Source organism: Zonotrichia albicollis, chromosome 6 (genome assembly GCF_047830755.1).
Source record: "Zonotrichia albicollis isolate bZonAlb1 chromosome 6, bZonAlb1.hap1, whole genome shotgun sequence".
In the NCBI taxonomy this organism is placed as follows: Eukaryota; Metazoa; Chordata; class Aves; order Passeriformes; family Passerellidae; genus Zonotrichia; species Zonotrichia albicollis.
The window spans coordinates 1,840,561-1,861,768 of record NC_133824.1 but is presented as its reverse complement, the minus strand read 5'-3'; the positions used below and the strand labels follow the sequence as shown (position 1 = coordinate 1,861,768).

The 21,208-nt window shown below is 54.4% G+C and overlaps 1 protein-coding gene across 1 annotated transcript in view; it reads right to left on the bottom strand.

Moving 5' to 3' along the window:
• Positions 1 to 21,208, bottom strand: part of AHNAK2 (AHNAK nucleoprotein 2) — a 78,150-nt gene that overhangs the window by 10,955 nt on the left and 45,987 nt on the right. The window contains exons 2-7 of the mRNA XM_074542259.1: positions 19,492 to 19,574; positions 18,637 to 18,726; positions 17,826 to 17,882; positions 17,074 to 17,215; positions 16,561 to 16,736; positions 936 to 15,722 (exon numbers count right to left, since the gene is read on the bottom strand). Coding sequence (XP_074398360.1) covers positions 936 to 15,722; positions 16,561 to 16,736; positions 17,074 to 17,215; positions 17,826 to 17,882; positions 18,637 to 18,726; positions 19,492 to 19,574 — 15,335 coding nt within the window. The remainder of the gene's footprint in view (positions 1 to 935; positions 15,723 to 16,560; positions 16,737 to 17,073; positions 17,216 to 17,825; positions 17,883 to 18,636; positions 18,727 to 19,491; positions 19,575 to 21,208) is intronic.

The window sequence follows — 21,208 nt, the reverse complement described above, 5'->3', positions numbered from 1 at the left end:
GCTGTGGGCACCTCGGCCTTGGGGGAGGAGACTGTGAATTTGGGCTTGTCAAATTTGGGCATCTTGAGCTTGCCTTTCAGGCCCGTGCCTTCCAGCTCCAGCTTGCCCTCGGCCGAGGGAGCTTTGACATCTACGTCGGGCGCCTGGAGCTCGAGGGAGCCTTCAACGGAGGGCAGCTTGACATCGGGGGCCGTGACGGTGATGTCGGTGGCCTTGAGCTCTGCCTGCGGGAGGCTGACGTCTGCCTCCAGTTTGGGAGACTTGATGGTGGGCTTGGAGAAGACCACGCTGGGCACCTTGACTTTGGGCATGTGTATTTTCATGCCGCCGCCCTCCGCTTTGCCAGCGGCCACCTCCAGGCTGGCTTCGGCCTCGGGGCCCTGCAGGGCGACTTCGCCCTCCAGGCCTTTGGGCAGCGAGACCTCGGCCTTGGGCGGGCTGACCTGTGCCTGGGGACCTTTGACTTTGGGCAGCTTGACGCTGGGCATCTTGACGTCGGGCATCTTGAATCGGCCTTTCTCACCCTCTGCTGCTGCCGTGCCCGTCTCCACGGTCACCTCCACACCGGGCGCTTGGATATCGGCCGCGGGCAGGGTCACCTCCACTTCGGCGGTTCCGGAAGGCACCGTCACCTGAGGCTCCGGGACGCTGACGTCCACCTCGGCGGCCACGGTGCCCTTGGCCTCTCTGCTGCTGGACCAGCCAAAGGAAGGCATGCCGAACTTGGGCATCTTGAACTTGCCGTCCTTGGTCTTGGTGGTGACCTCCTTCTCTGGGACTTTGGCTTCTCCTTCAAGACTAAGGCTGGCCTCGGGCGCCTGCAGGTCGACGCTGGCTTGTGGAAGAGTGACATCGACGGAGGGCAGAGTGACGTCCACCTTGGGAGCTTTGATGTCAGCTTTGGGCATCTTGAGGGAGGGCTTCTCCAGCTTCACGCCAGTGCCCTCGGCTGAGGCCGTCACGGTGGCGGACGGCAGCTCAACCTCAGCGCTGGGCAGGCTGACCTCGGCTGTGGGCACCTCGGCCTTGGGGGAGGAGACTGTGAATTTGGGCTTGTCAAATTTGGGCATCTTGAGCTTGCCTTTCAGGCCCGTGCCTTCCAGCTCCAGCTTGCCCTCGGCGGAGGGAGCTTTGACATCTACGTCGGGCGCCTGGAGCTCGAGGGAGCCTTCAACGGAGGGCAGCTTGACATCGGGGGCCGTGACGGTGATGTCGGTGGCCTTGAGCTCTGCCTGCGGGAGGCTGACGTCTGCCTCCAGTTTGGGAGACTTGATGGTGGGCTTGGAGAAGACCACGCTGGGCACCTTGACTTTGGGCATGTGTATTTTCATGCCGCCGCCCTCCGCTTTGCCGGCGGCCACCTCCAGGCTGGCTTCGGCCTCGGGGCCCTGCAGGGCGACTTCGCCCTCCAGGCCTTTGGGCAGCGAGACCTCGGCCTTGGGCAGGCTGACCTGTGCCTGGGGACCTTTGACTTTGGGCAGCTTGACGCTGGGCATCTTGACGTCGGGCATCTTGAATCGGCCTTTCTCACCCTCTGCTGCTACCGTGCCCGTCTCCACGGTCACCTCCACACCGGGCGCTTGGATATCGGCCACGGGCAGGGTCACCTCCACTTCGGCGGTTCCGGAAGGCACCGTCACCTGAGGCTCCGGGACGCTGACGTCCACCTCGGCGGCCACGGTGCCCTTGGCCTCTCTGCTGCTGGACCAGCCAAAGGAAGGCATGCCGAACTTGGGCATCTTGAACTTGCCGTCCTTGGTCTTGGTGGTGACCTCCTTCTCTGGGACTTTGGCTTCTCCTTCAAGACTAAGGCTGGCCTCGGTCGCCTGCAGGTCGACGCTGGCTTGTGGAAGAGTGACATCGACGGAGGGCAGAGTGACGTCCACCTTGGGAGCTTTGATGTCGGCTTTGGGCATCTTGAGGGAGGGCTTCTCCAGCTTCACGCCAGTGCCCTCGGCTGAGGCCGTCACGGTGGCGGACGGCAGCTCAACCTCAGCGCTGGGCAGGCTGACCTCGGCTGTGGGCACCTTGGCCTTGGGGGAGGAGACTGTGAATTTGGGCTTGTCAAATTTGGGCATCTTGAGCTTGCCTTTCAGGCCCGTGCCTTCCAGCTCCAGCTTGCCCTCGGCGGAGGGAGCTTTGACATCTACGTCGGGCGCCTGGAGCTCGAGGGAGCCTTCAACGGAGGGCAGCTTGACATCGGGGGCCGTGACGGTGATGTCGGTGGCCTTGAGCTCTGCCTGCGGGAGGCTGACGTCTGCCTCCAGTTTGGGAGACTTGATGGTGGGCTTGGAGAAGACCACGCTGGGCACCTTGACTTTGGGCATGTGTATTTTCATGCCGCCGCCCTCCGCTTTGCCAGTGGCCACCTCCAGGCTGCCTTCGGCCTCGGGGCCCTGCAGGGCGACTTCGCCCTCCAGGCCTTTGGGCAGCGAGACCTCGGCCTTGGGCAGGCTGACCTGCGCCTGAGGACCTTTGACTTTGGGCAGCTTGACGCTGGGCATCTTGACGTCGGGCATCTTGAATCGGCCTTTCTCACCCTCTGCTGCTACCGTGCCCGTCTCCACGGTCACCTCCACACCGGGCGCTTGGATATCGGCCGCGGGCAGGGTCACCTCCACTTCGGCGGTTCCGGAAGGCACCGTCACCTGAGGCTCCGGGACGCTGACGTCCACCTCGGCGGCCACGGTGCCCTTGGCCTCTCTGCTGCTGGACCAGCCAAAGGAAGGCATGCCGAACTTGGGCATCTTGAACTTGCCGTCCTTGGTCTTGGTGGTGACCTCCTTCTCTGGGACTTTGGCTTCTCCTTCAAGACTAAGGCTGGCCTCGGGCGCCTGCAGGTCGACGCTGGCTTGTGGAAGAGTGACATCGACGGAGGGCAGAGTGACGTCCACCTTGGGAGCTTTGATGTCAGCTTTGGGCATCTTGAGGGAGGGCTTCTCCAGCTTCACGCCAGTGCCCTCGGCTGAGGCCGTCACGGTGGCGGACGGCAGCTCAACCTCAGCGCTGGGCAGGCTGACCTCGGCTGTGGGCACCTCGGCCTTGGGGGAGGAGACTGTGAATTTGGGCTTGTCAAATTTGGGCATCTTGAGCTTGCCTTTCAGGCCCGTGCCTTCCAGCTCCAGCTTGCCCTCGGCAGAGGGAGCTTTGACATCTCCGTCGGGCGCCTGGAGCTCGAGGGAGCCTTCAACGGAGGGCAGCTTGACATCGGGGGCCGTGACGGTGATGTCGGTGGCCTTGAGCTCTGCCTGCGGGAGGCTGACGTCTGCCTCCAGTTTGGGAGACTTGATGGTGGGCTTGGAGAAGACCACGCTGGGCACCTTGACTTTGGGCATGTGTATTTTCATGCCGCCGCCCTCCGCTTTGCCAGCGGCCACCTCCAGGCTGGCTTCGGCCTCGGGGCCCTGCAGGGCGACTTCGCCCTCCAGGCCTTTGGGCAGCGAGACCTCGGCCTTGGGCAGGCTGACCTGTGCCTGGGGACCTTTGACTTTGGGCAGCTTGACGCTGGGCATCTTGACGTCGGGCATCTTGAATCGGCCTTTCTCACCCTCTGCTGCTACCGTGCCCGTCTCCACGGTCACCTCCACACCGGGCGCTTGGATATCGGCCGCGGGCAGGGTCACCTCCACTTCGGCGGTTCCGGAAGGCACCGTCACCTGAGGCTCCGGGACGCTGACGTCCACCTCGGCGGCCACGGTGCCCTTGGCCTCTCTGCTGCTGGACCAGCCAAAGGAAGGCATGCCGAACTTGGGCATCTTGAACTTGCCGTCCTTGGTCTTGGTGGTGACCTCCTTCTCTGGGACTTTGGCTTCTCCTTCAAGACTAAGGCTGGCCTCGGGCGCCTGCAGGTCGACGCTGGCTTGTGGAAGAGTGACATCGACGGAGGGCAGAGTGACGTCCACCTTGGGAGCTTTGATGTCAGCTTTGGGCATCTTGAGGGAGGGCTTCTCCAGCTTCACGCCAGTGCCCTCGGCTGAGGCCGTCACGGTGGCGGACGGCAGCTCAACCTCAGCGCTGGGCAGGCTGACCTCGGCTGTGGGCACCTCGGCCTTGGGGGAGGAGACTGTGAATTTGGGCTTGTCAAATTTGGGCATCTTGAGCTTGCCTTTCAGGCCCGTGCCTTCCAGCTCCAGCTTGCCCTCGGCGGAGGGAGCTTGGACATCTACGTCGGGCGCCTGGAGCTCGAGGGAGCCTTCAACGGAGGGCAGCTTGACATCGGGGGCCGTGACGGTGATGTCGGTGGCCATGAGCTCTGCCTGCGGGAGGCTGACGTCTGCTTCCAGTTTGGGAGACTTGATGGTGGGCTTGGAGAAGACCACGCTGGGCACCTTGACTTTGGGCATGTGTATTTTCATGCCGCCGCCCTCCGCTTTGCCAGCGGCCACCTCCAGGCTGGCTTCGGCCTCGGGGCCCTGCAGGGCGACTTCGCCCTCCAGGCCTTTGGGCAGCGAGACCTCGGCCTTGGGCAGGCTGACCTGTGCCTGGGGACCTTTCACTTTGGGCAGCTTGACGCTGGGCATCTTGACGTCGGGCATCTTGAATCGGCCTTTCTCACCCTCTGCTGCTACCGTGCCCGTCTCCACGGTCACCTCCACACCGGGCGCTTGGATATCGGCCACGGGCAGGGTCACCTCCACTTCGGCGGTTCCGGAAGGCACCGTCACCTGAGGCTCCGGGACACTGACGTCCACCTCGGCGGCCACGGTGCCCTTGGCCTCTCTGCTGCTGGACCAGCCAAAGGAAGGCATGCCGAACTTGGGCATCTTGAACTTGCCGTCCTTGGTCTTGGTGGTGACCTCCTTCTCTGGGACTTTGGCTTCTCCTTCAAGACTAAGGCTGGCCTCGGTCGCCTGCAGGTCGACGCTGGCTTGTGGAAGAGTGACATCGACGGAGGGCAGAGTGACGTCCACCTTGGGAGCTTTGATGTCGGCTTTGGGCATCTTGAGGGAGGGCTTCTCCAGCTTCACGCCAGTGCCCTCGGCTGAGGCCGTCACGGTGGCGGACGGCAGCTCAACCTCAGCGCTGGGCAGGCTGACCTCGGCTGTGGGCACCTTGGCCTTGGGGGAGGAGACTGTGAATTTGGGCTTGTCAAATTTGGGCATCTTGAGCTTGCCTTTCAGGCCCGTGCCTTCCAGCTCCAGCTTGCCCTCGGCGGAGGGAGCTTTGACATCTACGTCGGGCGCCTGGAGCTCGAGGGAGCCTTCAACGGAGGGCAGCTTGACATCGGGGGCCGTGACGGTGATGTCGGTGGCCTTGAGCTCTGCCTGCGGGAGGCTGACGTCTGCCTCCAGTTTGGGAGACTTGATGGTGGGCTTGGAGAAGACCACGCTGGGCACCTTGACTTTGGGCATGTGTATTTTCATGCCGCCGCCCTCCGCTTTGCCAGTGGCCACCTCCAGGCTGCCTTCGGCCTCGGGGCCCTGCAGGGCGACTTCGCCCTCCAGGCCTTTGGGCAGCGAGACCTCGGCCTTGGGCAGGCTGACCTGCGCCTGAGGACCTTTGACTTTGGGCAGCTTGACGCTGGGCATCTTGACGTCGGGCATCTTGAATCGGCCTTTCTCACCCTCTGCTGCTACCGTGCCCGTCTCCACGGTCACCTCCACACCGGGCGCTTGGATATCGGCCGCGGGCAGGGTCACCTCCACTTCGGCGGTTCCGGAAGGCACCGTCACCTGAGGCTCCGGGACGCTGACGTCCACCTCGGCGGCCACGGTGCCCTTGGCCTCTCTGCTGCTGGACCAGCCAAAGGAAGGCATGCCGAACTTGGGCATCTTGAACTTGCCGTCCTTGGTCTTGGTGGTGACCTCCTTCTCTGGGACTTTGGCTTCTCCTTCAAGACTAAGGCTGGCCTCGGGCGCCTGCAGGTCGACGCTGGCTTGTGGAAGAGTGACATCGACGGAGGGCAGAGTGACGTCCACCTTGGGAGCTTTGATGTCAGCTTTGGGCATCTTGAGGGAGGGCTTCTCCAGCTTCACGCCAGTGCCCTCGGCTGAGGCCGTCACGGTGGCGGACGGCAGCTCAACCTCAGCGCTGGGCAGGCTGACCTCGGCTGTGGGCACCTCGGCCTTGGGGGAGGAGACTGTGAATTTGGGCTTGTCAAATTTGGGCATCTTGAGCTTGCCTTTCAGGCCCGTGCCTTCCAGCTCCAGCTTGCCCTCGGCGGAGGGAGCTTTGACATCTCTGTCGGGCGCCTGGAGCTCGAGGGAGCCTTCAACGGAGGGCAGCTTGACATCGGGGGCCGTGACGGTGATGTCGGTGGCCTTGAGCTCTGCCTGCGGGAGGCTGACGTCTGCCTCCAGTTTGGGAGACTTGATGGTGGGCTTGGAGAAGACCACGCTGGGCACCTTGACTTTGGGCATGTGTATTTTCATGCCGCCGCCCTCCGCTTTGCCAGCGGCCACCTCCAGGCTGGCTTCGGCCTCGGGGCCCTGCAGGGCGACTTCGCCCTCCAGGCCTTTGGGCAGCGAGACCTCGGCCTTGGGCAGGCTGACCTGTGCCTGGGGACCTTTGACTTTGGGCAGCTTGACGCTGGGCATCTTGACGTCGGGCATCTTGAATCGGCCTTTCTCACCCTCTGCTGCTACCGTGCCCGTCTCCACGGTCACCTCCACACCGGGCGCTTGGATATCGGCCGCGGGCAGGGTCACCTCCACTTCGGCGGTTCCGGAAGGCACCGTCACCTGAGGCTCCGGGACGCTGACGTCCACCTCGGCGGCCACGGTGCCCTTGGCCTCTCTGCTGCTGGACCAGCCAAAGGAAGGCATGCCGAACTTGGGCATCTTGAACTTGCCGTCCTTGGTCTTGGTGGTGACCTCCTTCTCTGGGACTTTGGCTTCTCCTTCAAGACTAAGGCTGGCCTCGGGCGCCTGCAGGTCGACGCTGGCTTGTGGAAGAGTGACATCGACGGAGGGCAGAGTGACGTCCACCTTGGGAGCTTTGATGTCAGCTTTGGGCATCTTGAGGGAGGGCTTCTCCAGCTTCACGCCAGTGCCCTCGGCTGAGGCCGTCACGGTGGCGGACGGCAGCTCAACCTCAGCGCTGGGCAGGCTGACCTCGGCTGTGGGCACCTCGGCCTTGGGGGAGGAGACTGTGAATTTGGGCTTGTCAAATTTGGGCATCTTGAGCTTGCCTTTCAGGCCCGTGCCTTCCAGCTCCAGCTTGCCCTCGGCGGAGGGAGCTTGGACATCTACGTCGGGCGCCTGGAGCTCGAGGGAGCCTTCAACGGAGGGCAGCTTGACATCGGGGGCCGTGACGGTGATGTCGGTGGCCATGAGCTCTGCCTGCGGGAGGCTGACGTCTGCTTCCAGTTTGGGAGACTTGATGGTGGGCTTGGAGAAGACCACGCTGGGCACCTTGACTTTGGGCATGTGTATTTTCATGCCGCCGCCCTCCGCTTTGCCAGCGGCCACCTCCAGGCTGGCTTCGGCCTCGGGGCCCTGCAGGGCGACTTCGCCCTCCAGGCCTTTGGGCAGCGAGACCTCGGCCTTGGGCAGGCTGACCTGTGCCTGGGGACCTTTCACTTTGGGCAGCTTGACGCTGGGCATCTTGACGTCGGGCATCTTGAATCGGCCTTTCTCACCCTCTGCTGCTACCGTGCCCGTCTCCACGGTCACCTCCACACCGGGCGCTTGGATATCGGCCACGGGCAGGGTCACCTCCACTTCGGCGGTTCCGGAAGGCACCGTCACCTGAGGCTCCGGGACGCTGACGTCCACCTCGGCGGCCACGGTGCCCTTGGCCTCTCTGCTGCTGGACCAGCCAAAGGAAGGCATGCCGAACTTGGGCATCTTGAACTTGCCGTCCTTGGTCTTGGTGGTGACCTCCTTCTCTGGGACTTTGGCTTCTCCTTCAAGACTAAGGCTGGCCTCGGTCGCCTGCAGGTCGACGCTGGCTTGTGGAAGAGTGACATCGACGGAGGGCAGAGTGACGTCCACCTTGGGAGCTTTGATGTCGGCTTTGGGCATCTTGAGGGAGGGCTTCTCCAGCTTCACGCCAGTGCCCTCGGCTGAGGCCGTCACGGTGGCGGACGGCAGCTCAACCTCAGCGCTGGGCAGGCTGACCTCGGCTGTGGGCACCTTGGCCTTGGGGGAGGAGACTGTGAATTTGGGCTTGTCAAATTTGGGCATCTTGAGCTTGCCTTTCAGGCCCGTGCCTTCCAGCTCCAGCTTGCCCTCGGCGGAGGGAGCTTTGACATCTACGTCGGGCGCCTGGAGCTCGAGGGAGCCTTCAACGGAGGGCAGCTTGACATCGGGGGCCGTGACGGTGATGTCGGTGGCCTTGAGCTCTGCCTGCGGGAGGCTGACGTCTGCCTCCAGTTTGGGAGACTTGATGGTGGGCTTGGAGAAGACCACGCTGGGCACCTTGACTTTGGGCATGTGTATTTTCATGCCGCCGCCCTCCGCTTTGCCAGCGGCCACCTCCAGGCTGGCTTCGGCCTCGGGGCCCTGCAGGGCGACTTCGCCCTCCAGGCCTTTGGGCAGCGAGACCTCGGCCTTGGGCAGGCTGACCTGCGCCTGAGGACCTTTGACTTTGGGCAGCTTGACGCTGGGCATCTTGACGTCGGGCATCTTGAATCGGCCTTTCTCACCCTCTGCTGCTACCGTGCCCGTCTCCACGGTCACCTCCACACCGGGCGCTTGGATATCGGCCGCGGGCAGGGTCACCTCCACTTCGGCGGTTCCGGAAGGCACCGTCACCTGAGGCTCCGGGACGCTGACGTCCACCTCGGCGGCCACGGTGCCCTTGGCCTCTCTGCTGCTTGACCAGCCAAAGGAAGGCATGCCGAACTTGGGCATCTTGAACTTGCCGTCCTTGGTCTTGGTGGTGACCTCCTTCTCTGGGACTTTGGCTTCTCCTTCAAGACTAAGGCTGGCCTCGGGCGCCTGCAGGTCGACGCTGGCTTGTGGAAGAGTGACATCGACGGAGGGCAGAGTGACGTCCACCTTGGGAGCTTTGATGTCAGCTTTGGGCATCTTGAGGGAGGGCTTCTCCAGCTTCACGCCAGTGCCCTCGGCTGAGGCCGTCACGGTGGCGGACGGCAGCTCAACCTCAGCGCTGGGCAGGCTGACCTCGGCTGTGGGCACCTCGGCCTTGGGGGAGGAGACTGTGAATTTGGGCTTGTCAAATTTGGGCATCTTGAGCTTGCCTTTCAGGCCCGTGCCTTCCAGCTCCAGCTTGCCCTCGGCGGAGGGAGCTTGGACATCTACGTCGGGCGCCTGGAGCTCGAGGGAGCCTTCAACGGAGGGCAGCTTGACATCGGGGGCCGTGACGGTGATGTCGGTGGCCATGAGCTCTGCCTGCGGGAGGCTGACGTCTGCTTCCAGTTTGGGAGACTTGATGGTGGGCTTGGAGAAGACCACGCTGGGCACCTTGACTTTGGGCATGTGTATTTTCATGCCGCCGCCCTCCGCTTTGCCAGCGGCCACCTCCAGGCTGGCTTCGGCCTCGGGGCCCTGCAGGGCGACTTCGCCCTCCAGGCCTTTGGGCAGCGAGACCTCGGCCTTGGGCAGGCTGACCTGTGCCTGGGGACCTTTGACTTTGGGCAGCTTGACGCTGGGCATCTTGACGTCGGGCATCTTGAATCGGCCTTTCTCACCCTCTGCTGCTACCGTGCCCGTCTCCACGGTCACCTCCACACCGGGCGCTTGGACATCGGCCGCGGGCAGGGTCACCTCCACTTCGGCGGTTCCGGAAGGCACCGTCACCTGAGGCTCCGGGACGCTGACGTCCACCTCGGCGGCCACGGTGCCCTTGGCCTCTCTGCTGCTGGACCAGCCAAAGGAAGGCATGCCGAACTTGGGCATCTTGAACTTGCCGTCCTTGGTCTTGGTGGTGACCTCCTTCTCTGGGACTTTGGCTTCTCCTTCAAGACTAAGGCTGGCCTCGGGCGCCTGCAGGTCGACGCTGGCTTGTGGAAGAGTGACATCGACGGAGGGCAGAGTGACGTCCACCTTGGGAGCTTTGATGTCAGCTTTGGGCATCTTGAGGGAGGGCTTCTCCAGCTTCACGCCAGTGCCCTCGGCTGAGGCCGTCACGGTGGCGGACGGCAGCTCAACCTCAGCGCTGGGCAGGCTGACCTCGGCTGTGGGCACCTCGGCCTTGGGGGAGGAGACTGTGAATTTGGGCTTGTCAAATTTGGGCATCTTGAGCTTGCCTTTCAGGCCCGTGCCTTCCAGCTCCAGCTTGCCCTCGGCGGAGGGAGCTTTGACATCTACGTCGGGCGCCTGGAGCTCGAGGGAGCCTTCAACGGAGGGCAGCTTGACATCGGGGGCCGTGACAGTGATGTCGGTGGCCTTGAGCTCTGCCTGCGGGAGGCTGACGTCTGCTTCCAGTTTGGGAGACTTGATGGTGGGCTTGGAGAAGACCACGCTGGGCACCTTGACTTTGGGCATGTGTATTTTCATGCCGCCGCCCTCCGCTTTGCCAGCGGCCACCTCCAGGCTGGCTTCGGCCTCGGGGCCCTGCAGGGCGACTTCGCCCTCCAGGCCTTTGGGCAGCGAGACCTCGGCCTTGGGCAGGCTGACCTGTGCCTGGGCACCTTTGACTTTGGGCAGCTTGACGCTGGGCATCTTGACGTCGGGCATCTTGAATCGGCCTTTCTCACCCTCTGCTGCTACCGTGCCCGTCTCCACGGTCACCTCCACACCGGGCGCTTGGATATCGGCCGCGGGCAGGGTCACCTCCACTTCGGCGGTTCCGGAAGGCACCGTCACCTGAGGCTCCGGGACGCTGACGTCCACCTCGGCGGCCACGGTGCCCTTGGCCTCTCTGCTGCTGGACCAGCCAAAGGAAGGCATGCCGAACTTGGGCATCTTGAACTTGCCGTCCTTGGTCTTGGTGGTGACCTCCTTCTCTGGGACTTTGGCTTCTCCTTCAAGACTAAGGCTGGCCTCGGGCGCCTGCAGGTCGACGCTGGCTTGTGGAAGAGTGACATCGACGGAGGGCAGAGTGACGTCCACCTTGGGAGCTTTGATGTCAGCTTTGGGCATCTTGAGGGAGGGCTTCTCCAGCTTCACGCCAGTGCCCTCGGCTGAGGCCATCACGGTGGCGGACGGCAGCTCAACCTCAGCGCTGGGCAGGCTGACCTCGGCTGTGGGCACCTCGGCCTTGGGGGAGGAGACTGTGAATTTGGGCTTGTCAAATTTGGGCATCTTGAGCTTGCCTTTCAGGCCCGTGCCTTCCAGCTCCAGCTTGCCCTCGGCGGAGGGAGCTTGGACATCTACGTCGGGCGCCTGGAGCTCGAGGGAGCCTTCAACGGAGGGCAGCTTGACATCGGGGGCCGTGACGGTGATGTCGGTGGCCTTGAGCTCTGCCTGCGGGAGGCTGACGTCTGCCTCCAGTTTGGGAGACTTGATGGTGGGCTTGGAGAAGACCACGCTGGGCACCTTGACTTTGGGCATGTGTATTTTCATGCCGCCGCCCTCCGCTTTGCCAGCGGCCACCTCCAGGCTGGCTTCGGCCTCGGGGCCCTGCAGGGCGACTTCGCCCTCCAGGCCTTTGGGCAGCGAGACCTCGGCCTTGGGCAGGCTGACCTGTGCCTGGGGACCTTTGACTTTGGGCAGCTTGACGCTGGGCATCTTGACGTCGGGCATCTTGAATCGGCCTTTCTCACCCTCTGCTGCTACCGTGCCCGTCTCCACGGTCACCTCCACACCGGGCGCTTGGACATCGGCCGCGGGCAGGGTCACCTCCACTTCGGCGGTTCCGGAAGGCACCGTCACCTGAGGCTCCGGGACGCTGACGTCCACCTCGGCGGCCACGGTGCCCTTGGCCTCTCTGCTGCTGGACCAGCCAAAGGAAGGCATGCCGAACTTGGGCATCTTGAACTTGCCGTCCTTGGTCTTGGTGGTGACCTCCTTCTCTGGGACTTTGGCTTCTCCTTCAAGACTAAGGCTGGCCTCGGGCGCCTGCAGGTCGACGCTGGCTTGTGGAAGACTGACATCGACGGAGGGCAGAGTGACGTCCACCTTGGGAGCTTTGATGTCAGCTTTGGGCATCTTGAGGGAGGGCTTCTCCAGCTTCACGCCAGTGCCCTTGGCTGAGGCCGTCACGGTGGCGGACGGCAGCTCAACCTCAGCGCTGGGCAGGCTGACCTCGGCTGTGGGCACCTCGGCCTTGGGGGAGGAGACTGTGAATTTGGGCTTGTCAAATTTGGGCATCTTGAGCTTGCCTTTCAGGCCCGTGCCTTCCAGCTCCAGCTTGCCCTCGGCGGAGGGAGCTTGGACATCTACGTCGGGCGCCTGGAGCTCGAGGGAGCCTTCAACGGAGGGCAGCTTGACATCGGGGGCCGTGACGGTGATGTCGGTGGCCTTGAGCTCTGCCTGCGGGAGGCTGACGTCTGCCTCCAGTTTGGGAGACTTGATGGTGGGCTTGGAGAAGACCACGCTGGGCACCTTGACTTTGGGCATGTGTATTTTCATGCCGCCGCCCTCCGCTTTGCCAGCGGCCACCTCCAGGCTGGCTTCGGCCTCGGGGCCCTGCAGGGCGACTTCGCCCTCCAGGCCTTTGGGCAGCGAGACCTCGGCCTTGGGCAGGCTGACCTGTGCCTGGGGACCTTTGACTTTGGGCAGCTTGACGCTGGGCATCTTGACGTCGGGCATCTTGAATCGGCCTTTCTCACCCTCTGCTGCTACCGTGCCCGTCTCCACGGTCACCTCCACACCGGGCGCTTGGACATCGGCCGCGGGCAGGGTCACCTCCACTTCGGCGGTTCCGGAAGGCACCGTCACCTGAGGCTCCGGGACGCTGACGTCCACCTCGGCGGCCACGGTGCCCTTGGCCTCTCTGCTGCTGGACCAGCCAAAGGAAGGCATGCCGAACTTGGGCATCTTGAACTTGCCGTCCTTGGTCTTGGTGGTGACCTCCTTCTCTGGGACTTTGGCTTCTCCTTCAAGACTAAGGCTGGCCTCGGGCGCCTGCAGGTCGACGCTGGCTTGTGGAAGACTGACATCGACGGAGGGCAGAGTGACGTCCACCTTGGGAGCTTTGATGTCAGCTTTGGGCATCTTGAGGGAGGGCTTCTCCAGCTTCACGCCAGTGCCCTCGGCTGAGGCCATCACGGTGGCGGACGGCAGCTCAACCTCAGCGCTGGGCAGGCTGACCTCGGCTGTGGGCACCTCGGCCTTGGGGGAGGAGACTGTGAATTTGGGCTTGTCAAATTTGGGCATCTTGAGCTTGCCTTTCAGGCCCGTGCCTTCCAGCTCCAGCTTGCCCTCGGCGGAGGGAGCTTTGACATCTCCGTCGGGCGCCTGGAGCTCGAGGGAGCCTTCAACGGAGGGCAGCTTGACATCGGGGGCCGTGACGGTGATGTCGGTGGCCTTGAGCTCTGCCTGCGGGAGGCTGACGTCTGCTTCCAGTTTGGGAGACTTGATGGTGGGCTTGGAGAAGACCACGCTGGGCACCTTGACTTTGGGCATGTGTATTTTCATGCCGCCGCCCTCCGCTTTGCCAGCGGCCACCTCCAGGCTGGCTTCGGCCTCGGGGCCCTGCAGGGCGACTTCGCCCTCCAGGCCTTTGGGCAGCGAGACCTCGGCCTTGGGCAGGCTGACCTGTGCCTGGGGACCTTTGACTTTGGGCAGCTTGACGCTGGGCATCTTGACGTCGGGCATCTTGAATCGGCCTTTCTCACCCTCTGCTGCTACCGTGCCCGTCTCCACGGTCACCTCCACACCGGGCGCTTGGATATCGGCCGCGGGCAGGGTCACCTCCACTTCGGCGGTTCCGGAAGGCACCGTCACCTGAGGCTCCGGGACGCTGACGTCCACCTCGGCGGCCACGGTGCCCTTGGCCTCTCTGCTGCTGGACCAGCCAAAGGAAGGCATGCCGAACTTGGGCATCTTGAACTTGCCGTCCTTGGTCTTGGTGGTGACCTCCTTCTCTGGGACTTTGGCTTCTCCTTCAAGACTAAGGCTGGCCTCGGGCGCCTGCAGGTCGACGCTGGCTTGTGGAAGAGTGACATCGACGGAGGGCAGAGTGACGTCCGCCTTGGGAGCTTTGATATTAGATGCTCTAATTTCTGAAATTTCTGCTTTTGATCTTTTATCTAATTCACATTTCCCTATTTCAATATCTGCTGTTGAAATCTGTATTTTTCCTTTTGTATCTTCAGTTTCAATTTCTATTGGGGAAGATTTTATCATTGTTTTTTTTGGACTTGGCAACTCGCCTTTAAGTTTTTGTCCTATATTGTTTTCATCTTTTTTTCCGATTGATATTCCTATTTCTGTTTCATCACTTGGAACCGTAATTTTTTCTGGTGGTCCACTTACCTGAAGTCCTTCTGTATTTTCCTGGGTTTGTACTTTTACTTCCCTTTCACTTATCTGTGCTTCAAGTTGGGCTGTTTCTTCCTTGGTATTTGACCAGGTAAATGTAGGGAATTTTAACTTTGGCAGTCTGAATTTGCTTTCTTTCCCCTCTATATCTTTTTCTCCTCTCTTCATTTCAATTTCTATGTTTAAGGATTTGTCATTTGTTGTCATGCCATCTTCCTCCATCCTTTCCTTTTTTATCCTATCTTCTGTGTCCTCTTTGCTTTCTTCTCTTGTTATTTTCATGTCTGTTTTAGGTGGTTTGGCCACTTTGAATGATGGCATTTGTATTTTCCAAGCAGATACGTCTGATTGTGCATCTGGCAAAAGAGTTTTCATATTGAAATTCCTGCTGTCCTCTGAAGTCATATCAGCCTTTTTTTCTGGAACTGACTGTGGAACGTCATTTCCCTGTTTGGTAGTATCAGTCTCTGTCTCTTTTCTTTTGAGCACTGAAATTCCATAATTTATTTTCTGAATATTTAGTATTTGTGTGTCTTCTGCTCGTTTTTCCCCTGTTTCCAGTGTTTCAGATGTCTGTAATTCTACTTTAGCAGTGCCAATTTCTAGGCCTTTTTCCTGTACAGTTCCTTTAGTACTGTGACCCATCAAGTCTATGTCAATTCCACTTTCTCCATCTTTTTTATCTGCTGTTCCCTTCTGTTTCTTTTTTCGGGATTTTGATGAGGCTTGTGGTGATTTTTTAGTTGGGCTCACTTTCAGATCACCAGTTTCTAAACTAGGTTTTGGTATCTCTGTTGTTATGTCTGGTACTTCAGGTACACTAAATTTTGATGATGCTTCCTTGTCTTTTTTAACGCTTATTTCAACTTCAGGGCATTGTTTTACATGAGATGGAATGCCATTTTTAATTTCTTTTAAGTCTTTTGTTAAAGTTTCATGTCCCTCCCCTGTCTTCATTTCATAAGCAGGAGATGTGGTGTATTCAACAGTTAAAATTTCAGGATTTTCCAAGCTTATATCATAGTTATGCATTTTTTCTCTTTCAGAGATCAGTGTCGTTTTTATTTCTTTTTTTTGCTTCTCTTGTGGTTCTGGTTTGGACCTGTGCATTCTGAATCCAATGCTAGGGAACTTCAGCTTCCTTTGGCCTCCTTTTTTCTCTTTGGTATGGACCTCTTGTGGAAATTGAGACTCTGTGTCCGTGCTTGTAGGGGAAATATCCTGCAAAGCAGGCTCATATGCATCTGATGTACTATGAGATCTTCTGTGCCTCAATATCTTTTTATTTTTGATTGACTGAAATTTTGGCCATGATAATCTATCTTTTTTAGGTCTCTTACTTCTTCCTACTCTTTGGCTTACAATTAATGTTTCCCTGTCTTCTTCTGAAATGGATTTTCCTGAAACTTGCAGTGTTTCTTCAAGAATACTCTCACTGAGCTCATTTTCCTAAAAGAACAAATAGTATTCAGAAGATTAGAAGTAACCTAAATATAGGTGCAAAAGAAATAAAAAACATACCTTGAAACATGTAGAAAAATGTTCTTTTTATTACTAGTATCTACTTGTTATATAAAAAAATCCTGACGATTATAAAAATATGCAATGTCAGGCAGAAATTACATCAAACAAATGGAGTGTAATATATGGATTTCTGAAGATATTCCTTTCAAAATATTACAGTAAACAGTGGTTTCTGTATGTATGTATGCATCTATCTATCTATCTATCTATCTATCTATCTATCTATCTATCTATCTATCCCTGTACAAATATATGTTATATATAGTATTTATCTATATGTATAGGTATATGTATATGAAGAAAATATAATCTTTAAGTTGATGGAAACCTATGAAGAGGTCTGTCAAAATATCAGTGGTTAGACACCAATCTTTTTAAATAGAAAAATCTTACAAAGAAGCTTTGAATTAAAATTCTTACTGATATTTTACATTTTGGAACATACTTATAAGTATTACAAAGATTATCCAAGTCTGTTCCATCAGTGGACAATCAACAATTAAAAAATGCTGACTCACTAATGAATATTTTCACCACCTAAAACAAGATTGTGGATTTATATAAAACCCATAGTCTCACTCAAGATATTTAAAAAGCTGCAAATATTGTGTGGGATTTTTTAAAATCATGAATATTCATGCTAGTAACTTTAAACACACGTGTAAGTCTTAAGAAGACACAAGCGTGTGTTTTATGATCTATTTCCACACAACACATTACTACAGTATGTTACCCAAACTTTGTAAACTAATCAGAAATGTACCTGGCCTATCCTTTCCTTTTTGTGCTGGGCTGTAGAGTGTTCCAGATCTTCGTGCACAGAAATTTTTCTTTTGAGACTGAATTGGACTCTGTAAGGCTCAGAATATTGGAGAATCTTGAGTGCATCTTCATATTTGATGTTATCGAAAAATATTGTAGCACTTAGAAGCTGATCACCTGCAAGTGCAATAATACATAATTTTAATTACTTTGTGTTTTCTTATATTTTTTTTCCATTTTAGTTTCGTATATACTACTTTCTATGTATCTTTTCCACTGTTCCAGTGAAAACTGATTTTTTTTGATGGTATACAAAAAACATCACATTTCATTATTGTTCAAGCAAGTGATCTTAGAAATTATTAATATGGACAGGTTAAGCTCATAGATAATATTAGTTGGTTTAAAATCTAGTATTTCTGATACCTAAAGAGATGGCAGATCACACAGCTACAATTCTCATTATTTAAAGATACAGAATAAAATTTTAAAAAAATTAAAAATCAGACTTTACCTTCTTTAAGACTAAATATTTTTGAAGCAGGAGATTCCTTAAGTACTTTTTTAATAAATATTCCTTCATTTCCTCCACCTTTCACACTAAAACCACTAGCTCCAGCTTCCACTTCTGTTTTCAGGGTCACTTCCATTGTCTCCTAGAGATAGAAAAATATGTGAATTTATAATTGTTATTAATTTGCATTAAAGGATTCTAAGTTGTTCTACAATAAAAAATTTAATCTCCTCAGGTATATTTTCAATAGCTCAAGAAAGATTATACAAAATTGAGGATATAATTAGTGTGGGTTTGATTCTGTTCTAAATTACAATTAAGCACGTGTGTTAGGGTTAAGTTAAATCAGGGTCATAGGGAAAATAGGTTATAATTTTAAAATGTGAAACATATGGAAACTTTTAGGGCTGAAAGACTGTATTTTCTGTGAAGATGTTAACCACTCAAAGTCAATGGGCCAAAAAGAAAAGAAAAAAGTCAAAATAAGAGCTAATGCTGTACTGCACTCAAATCAGAGAAGGCTAAAGAAAGAATTCTAAAAAGAATTATGGAAGGACCACAAATAGGACAAATAAATGTTCCTGCCTGTGCCACAACTTGGCCATTCATGAAGTTCCTGATCAAAACAAGTCCAAAGTGACTCTTCGCCCATTTGTCCTTCCTTCTGTCCTCCCATTCATATCTGTGTGTTTTAACAAACTTTACTATTTACAGGGCTCATACCTAAAACTACAGAGTGCTTTTAGACTGACCTGTGGATGACTCTGCTTTGATTTGTCTGTAGAATGTTTTTTGTTTCCTTCTTGAAGCTGAAAAACAATTTTGAGTTATTTCAAGTTCAGATGCCACGGTGTTCTTAAGTACAACAAAAGTCAGTTAAAATTCCTGGTTTAGAGCAAGAAATGAGGCTGACTTTAATGGCACAGAGCAAAATCAGGATCAAGAGCCATGTACAACATGAATTATTTAACTATACTAATCCCAGCAGTAAATTAGATGCCAAGGCCTCCCTTCATTGTACCAAAATTTGCATTAAATCAGAGATCATTGTAACAAAATTTGCATTTGGTCAGAGACCAAATGTCTTAAGATATTGGGAGTCTTTCTGTGTCCTAATGTAGTATATTGTTCATCTTTCAATTTTGTAAACGTAATTTTTTTTACTTATTCATCTTCGGCATGAATTTTAAACTGTTGCCTACTTAACATGGCTGACTAATTAAATCTCTAACTTTGAATAACCAAGAGGTACAGGTAATTTTGAAATAGTTATTAATTAGGTTCAAGCCATACATTCTAACAGGAAAAACACTACAATTTCTTTATGCTCTCTGTCTTGTGTCCTTTACAGAATTAAGTCAAATGCATTTTCTTGCCCAGAAACAAGAACATGGTCAGGAAGCCCAGCACAAAATAAATCCATCAATGAACAGAGGTGCAGTTTTGGTGGGGACAGGAAGACAATGTGGCTGCAGCAGTGTCCCATTCTATGGCATTGTGGGAGCTAAAGCCTCTTGAATCAACTTGATAAAGCCATGCCTGCATGAAAATTAATTATCTTGCCTTTAAATAGTCTTCTTCTTCGGGATACTCATAAACTGGAGAGGATCCTTGTGGCCTTGGACGAATGTCTTCTACTGCCACTTCGGTAACCTGTGGAAAAGACACGAGCAGTGATAAAGGAACACTCACCATTAAACAGTGACTTGTTTTTAGGACTGTTTCTCTAGCTGTCCATAGTGTCCTTCTGAGTAAAAGTCTTTCCTTCGTGATGGTGGATAAAAAATAACCAATAACTCTTTTTTTAGGTCAAGAACAAATACAGCTCTCATGTTAAAGCACTCAAACCCACAAGGGAAAGAGTTCTGAGAGACAAAACCCAGTGGTAAGCTTATTTCTTTATGTATTGTGTGTATCTGTAGACTGAACAGACTAAAAACAGACAGATCAATTAGTAATAACTGAAAAAGTTACAAAAAAAAAAAAAATCCCATCCCTGCTCTATTTCCATACCTAAACTTTGCATCCAATGTCTTCAAACTTTACTCCCTCTATAAGCAAGCAAAAGTCCCAGCAGGAATTTCTGCTGACAAGCAATTGGCATTCTTCCTTCTCCAGTCAGACAATAGGGAACCTAAACTGTCTAAATCCTTAAAGAAACGTTACTGTGGTTAACAGCCATGTAATAGTTTGCTAAGTCTTGGTAGCAAACTTATGCCAATGAGCCATGGCAAAGAGCAGATGCCTTTACACTGAAACATCTTTCTGGGTTTTGAGCTGGCAGGACAGTCCCAAGCAAAAATACAACATTTTTAATGGGAAGGAAAACCACCAGCAAGACCTAGCCATAAACAAAATATTTAAGATCCCATTCTGCCAAATTGTCATTACAGAAAAATTCAACTCTAAAACACTCACAGAATCTTCCTCCTCTGCATCTGCATCTGCATCAGCATCGGCATCTCCCGGGGCCTCGGCCGGTCTCAGCTGTCGTCCAGAACCTGAAAGCAGCACACAGGTTGTAGTTGTTGGTGCCTCACGATCCACACAGAGCACAGAGCAGTCAGCTTGCAAGCTGAAACTCCCTGCAGCAGCAGGGCTGTGCACAGGCCACTGGAAAGGCCTGCCTTAATTTAGATTCCCAGCATCACACAATGGTGCGGTTTGGAAGGGACCTTAAAGATCATCTAGTTCTCCCTACTAGCCATGGGCAGGGGTTATAATCTGGTTTACTTCGAATTCCACATTTTCTCCAGGATAGGGAGTTTTTCTCTTTCACAAAAGCCTTTAAATTTCTGGACATGAGTATTTCTGATATCTTTAGAAAAAGAAAAACATCGACCATCTGCTGACCCCTGTCTCCTGCACCAGCCTCCACCTTTCCAGAGGGATTGAGCATAGCCCACAATGAAAGCTTGGAGGGATTGGAGACCAGAAAAGGGGAAGGAGAGGTGTACAGAGGGAAGTGTTTCTCCCTGAATTGTTTTATTACTTAAAATAGCAGAATCAGTAATTAATAGTTTGCTAATTCACAACGGATTAAATTGATTGAAATCCCCCATATTGAAACTCCTCCTCACTTCTGACAAAGGTCTTAAGAACAGGAGAGTAAATATCATGAACCTTGACAGTACAAAAGACACTGTTTTCTTAGTTTTTAAAAGTATTGAGGGCACAGCTAAAGCAGATAGGCTGTCTGAATGTATGATCCCCTTGAAACGCTTTAAACTGGGCACCAAAGAATGAAAACAGCATGAATTAGAACATTTGCAGAGATCCAGCTTTAACCAGTAGAGGACAGTGTGGCTGAACTACGTATTCCCTAATGCACCAGCTATTCACACACATGCCCAAGTCTTATCCCAATAACTGTGTCTCTTTCCTGTCTCCATGCTTGTTTTTTCCAAGCCATCAGGCTGTCTAGCTCCCCAACTCTCAGTTCTGCAACTGCCATTACTATACATAGCTTTGGCTCTCCTAAACAGATCCTCTGGCTTAAAACTATGCTCAAAAACTGGAGAAAACAACTGACAAGAAGAACTGTGCAACTCATTGTCTGTCTCAAATGGAGAATCCTTGGGCTGGAACACAAGATTTCTGGACATTACACACTCTGTGTGCAGACAAGATGGCACAACTTAGTCATGTCTGCAATCACTGACTTACACACATTGCCAAGCTTTTGTTAAAGTGGCTGGAATTTTGCTGGTCACTCCTCATAGTTTTCTGATCTACATTTACTTCTTCCTTGATTTTTTTGAAGATGAAATTATATAGTACAGGCAAAGTTTTGCAAGAGTTATGCCCCAGTGATCAGCGGTGGACCACTTTGTTAAGATGGATGGAAACAGTGTGCTTCCAGTGGGAATATCCCCTACCAATCTGTGGGTCAGGCCTCCAAACTTGATAAAATAAAAGGCAATCCACATTAGCTATATGTACAGCATCATAATCAGTTCTCCTGCAGCATTCCAGCCCCAGGGAATTAGGATCAACCCAGAACACATCAGGGCTGCCAGACCATTCATCCTTTAGCCTTCACAGCACTAGTCCTGACACCTACAATGGACCATTCTGGCAAATTCTAGAAAATTGTCTTAATGCACATTTTAGCTCAGATTATTGACCTGCCTGA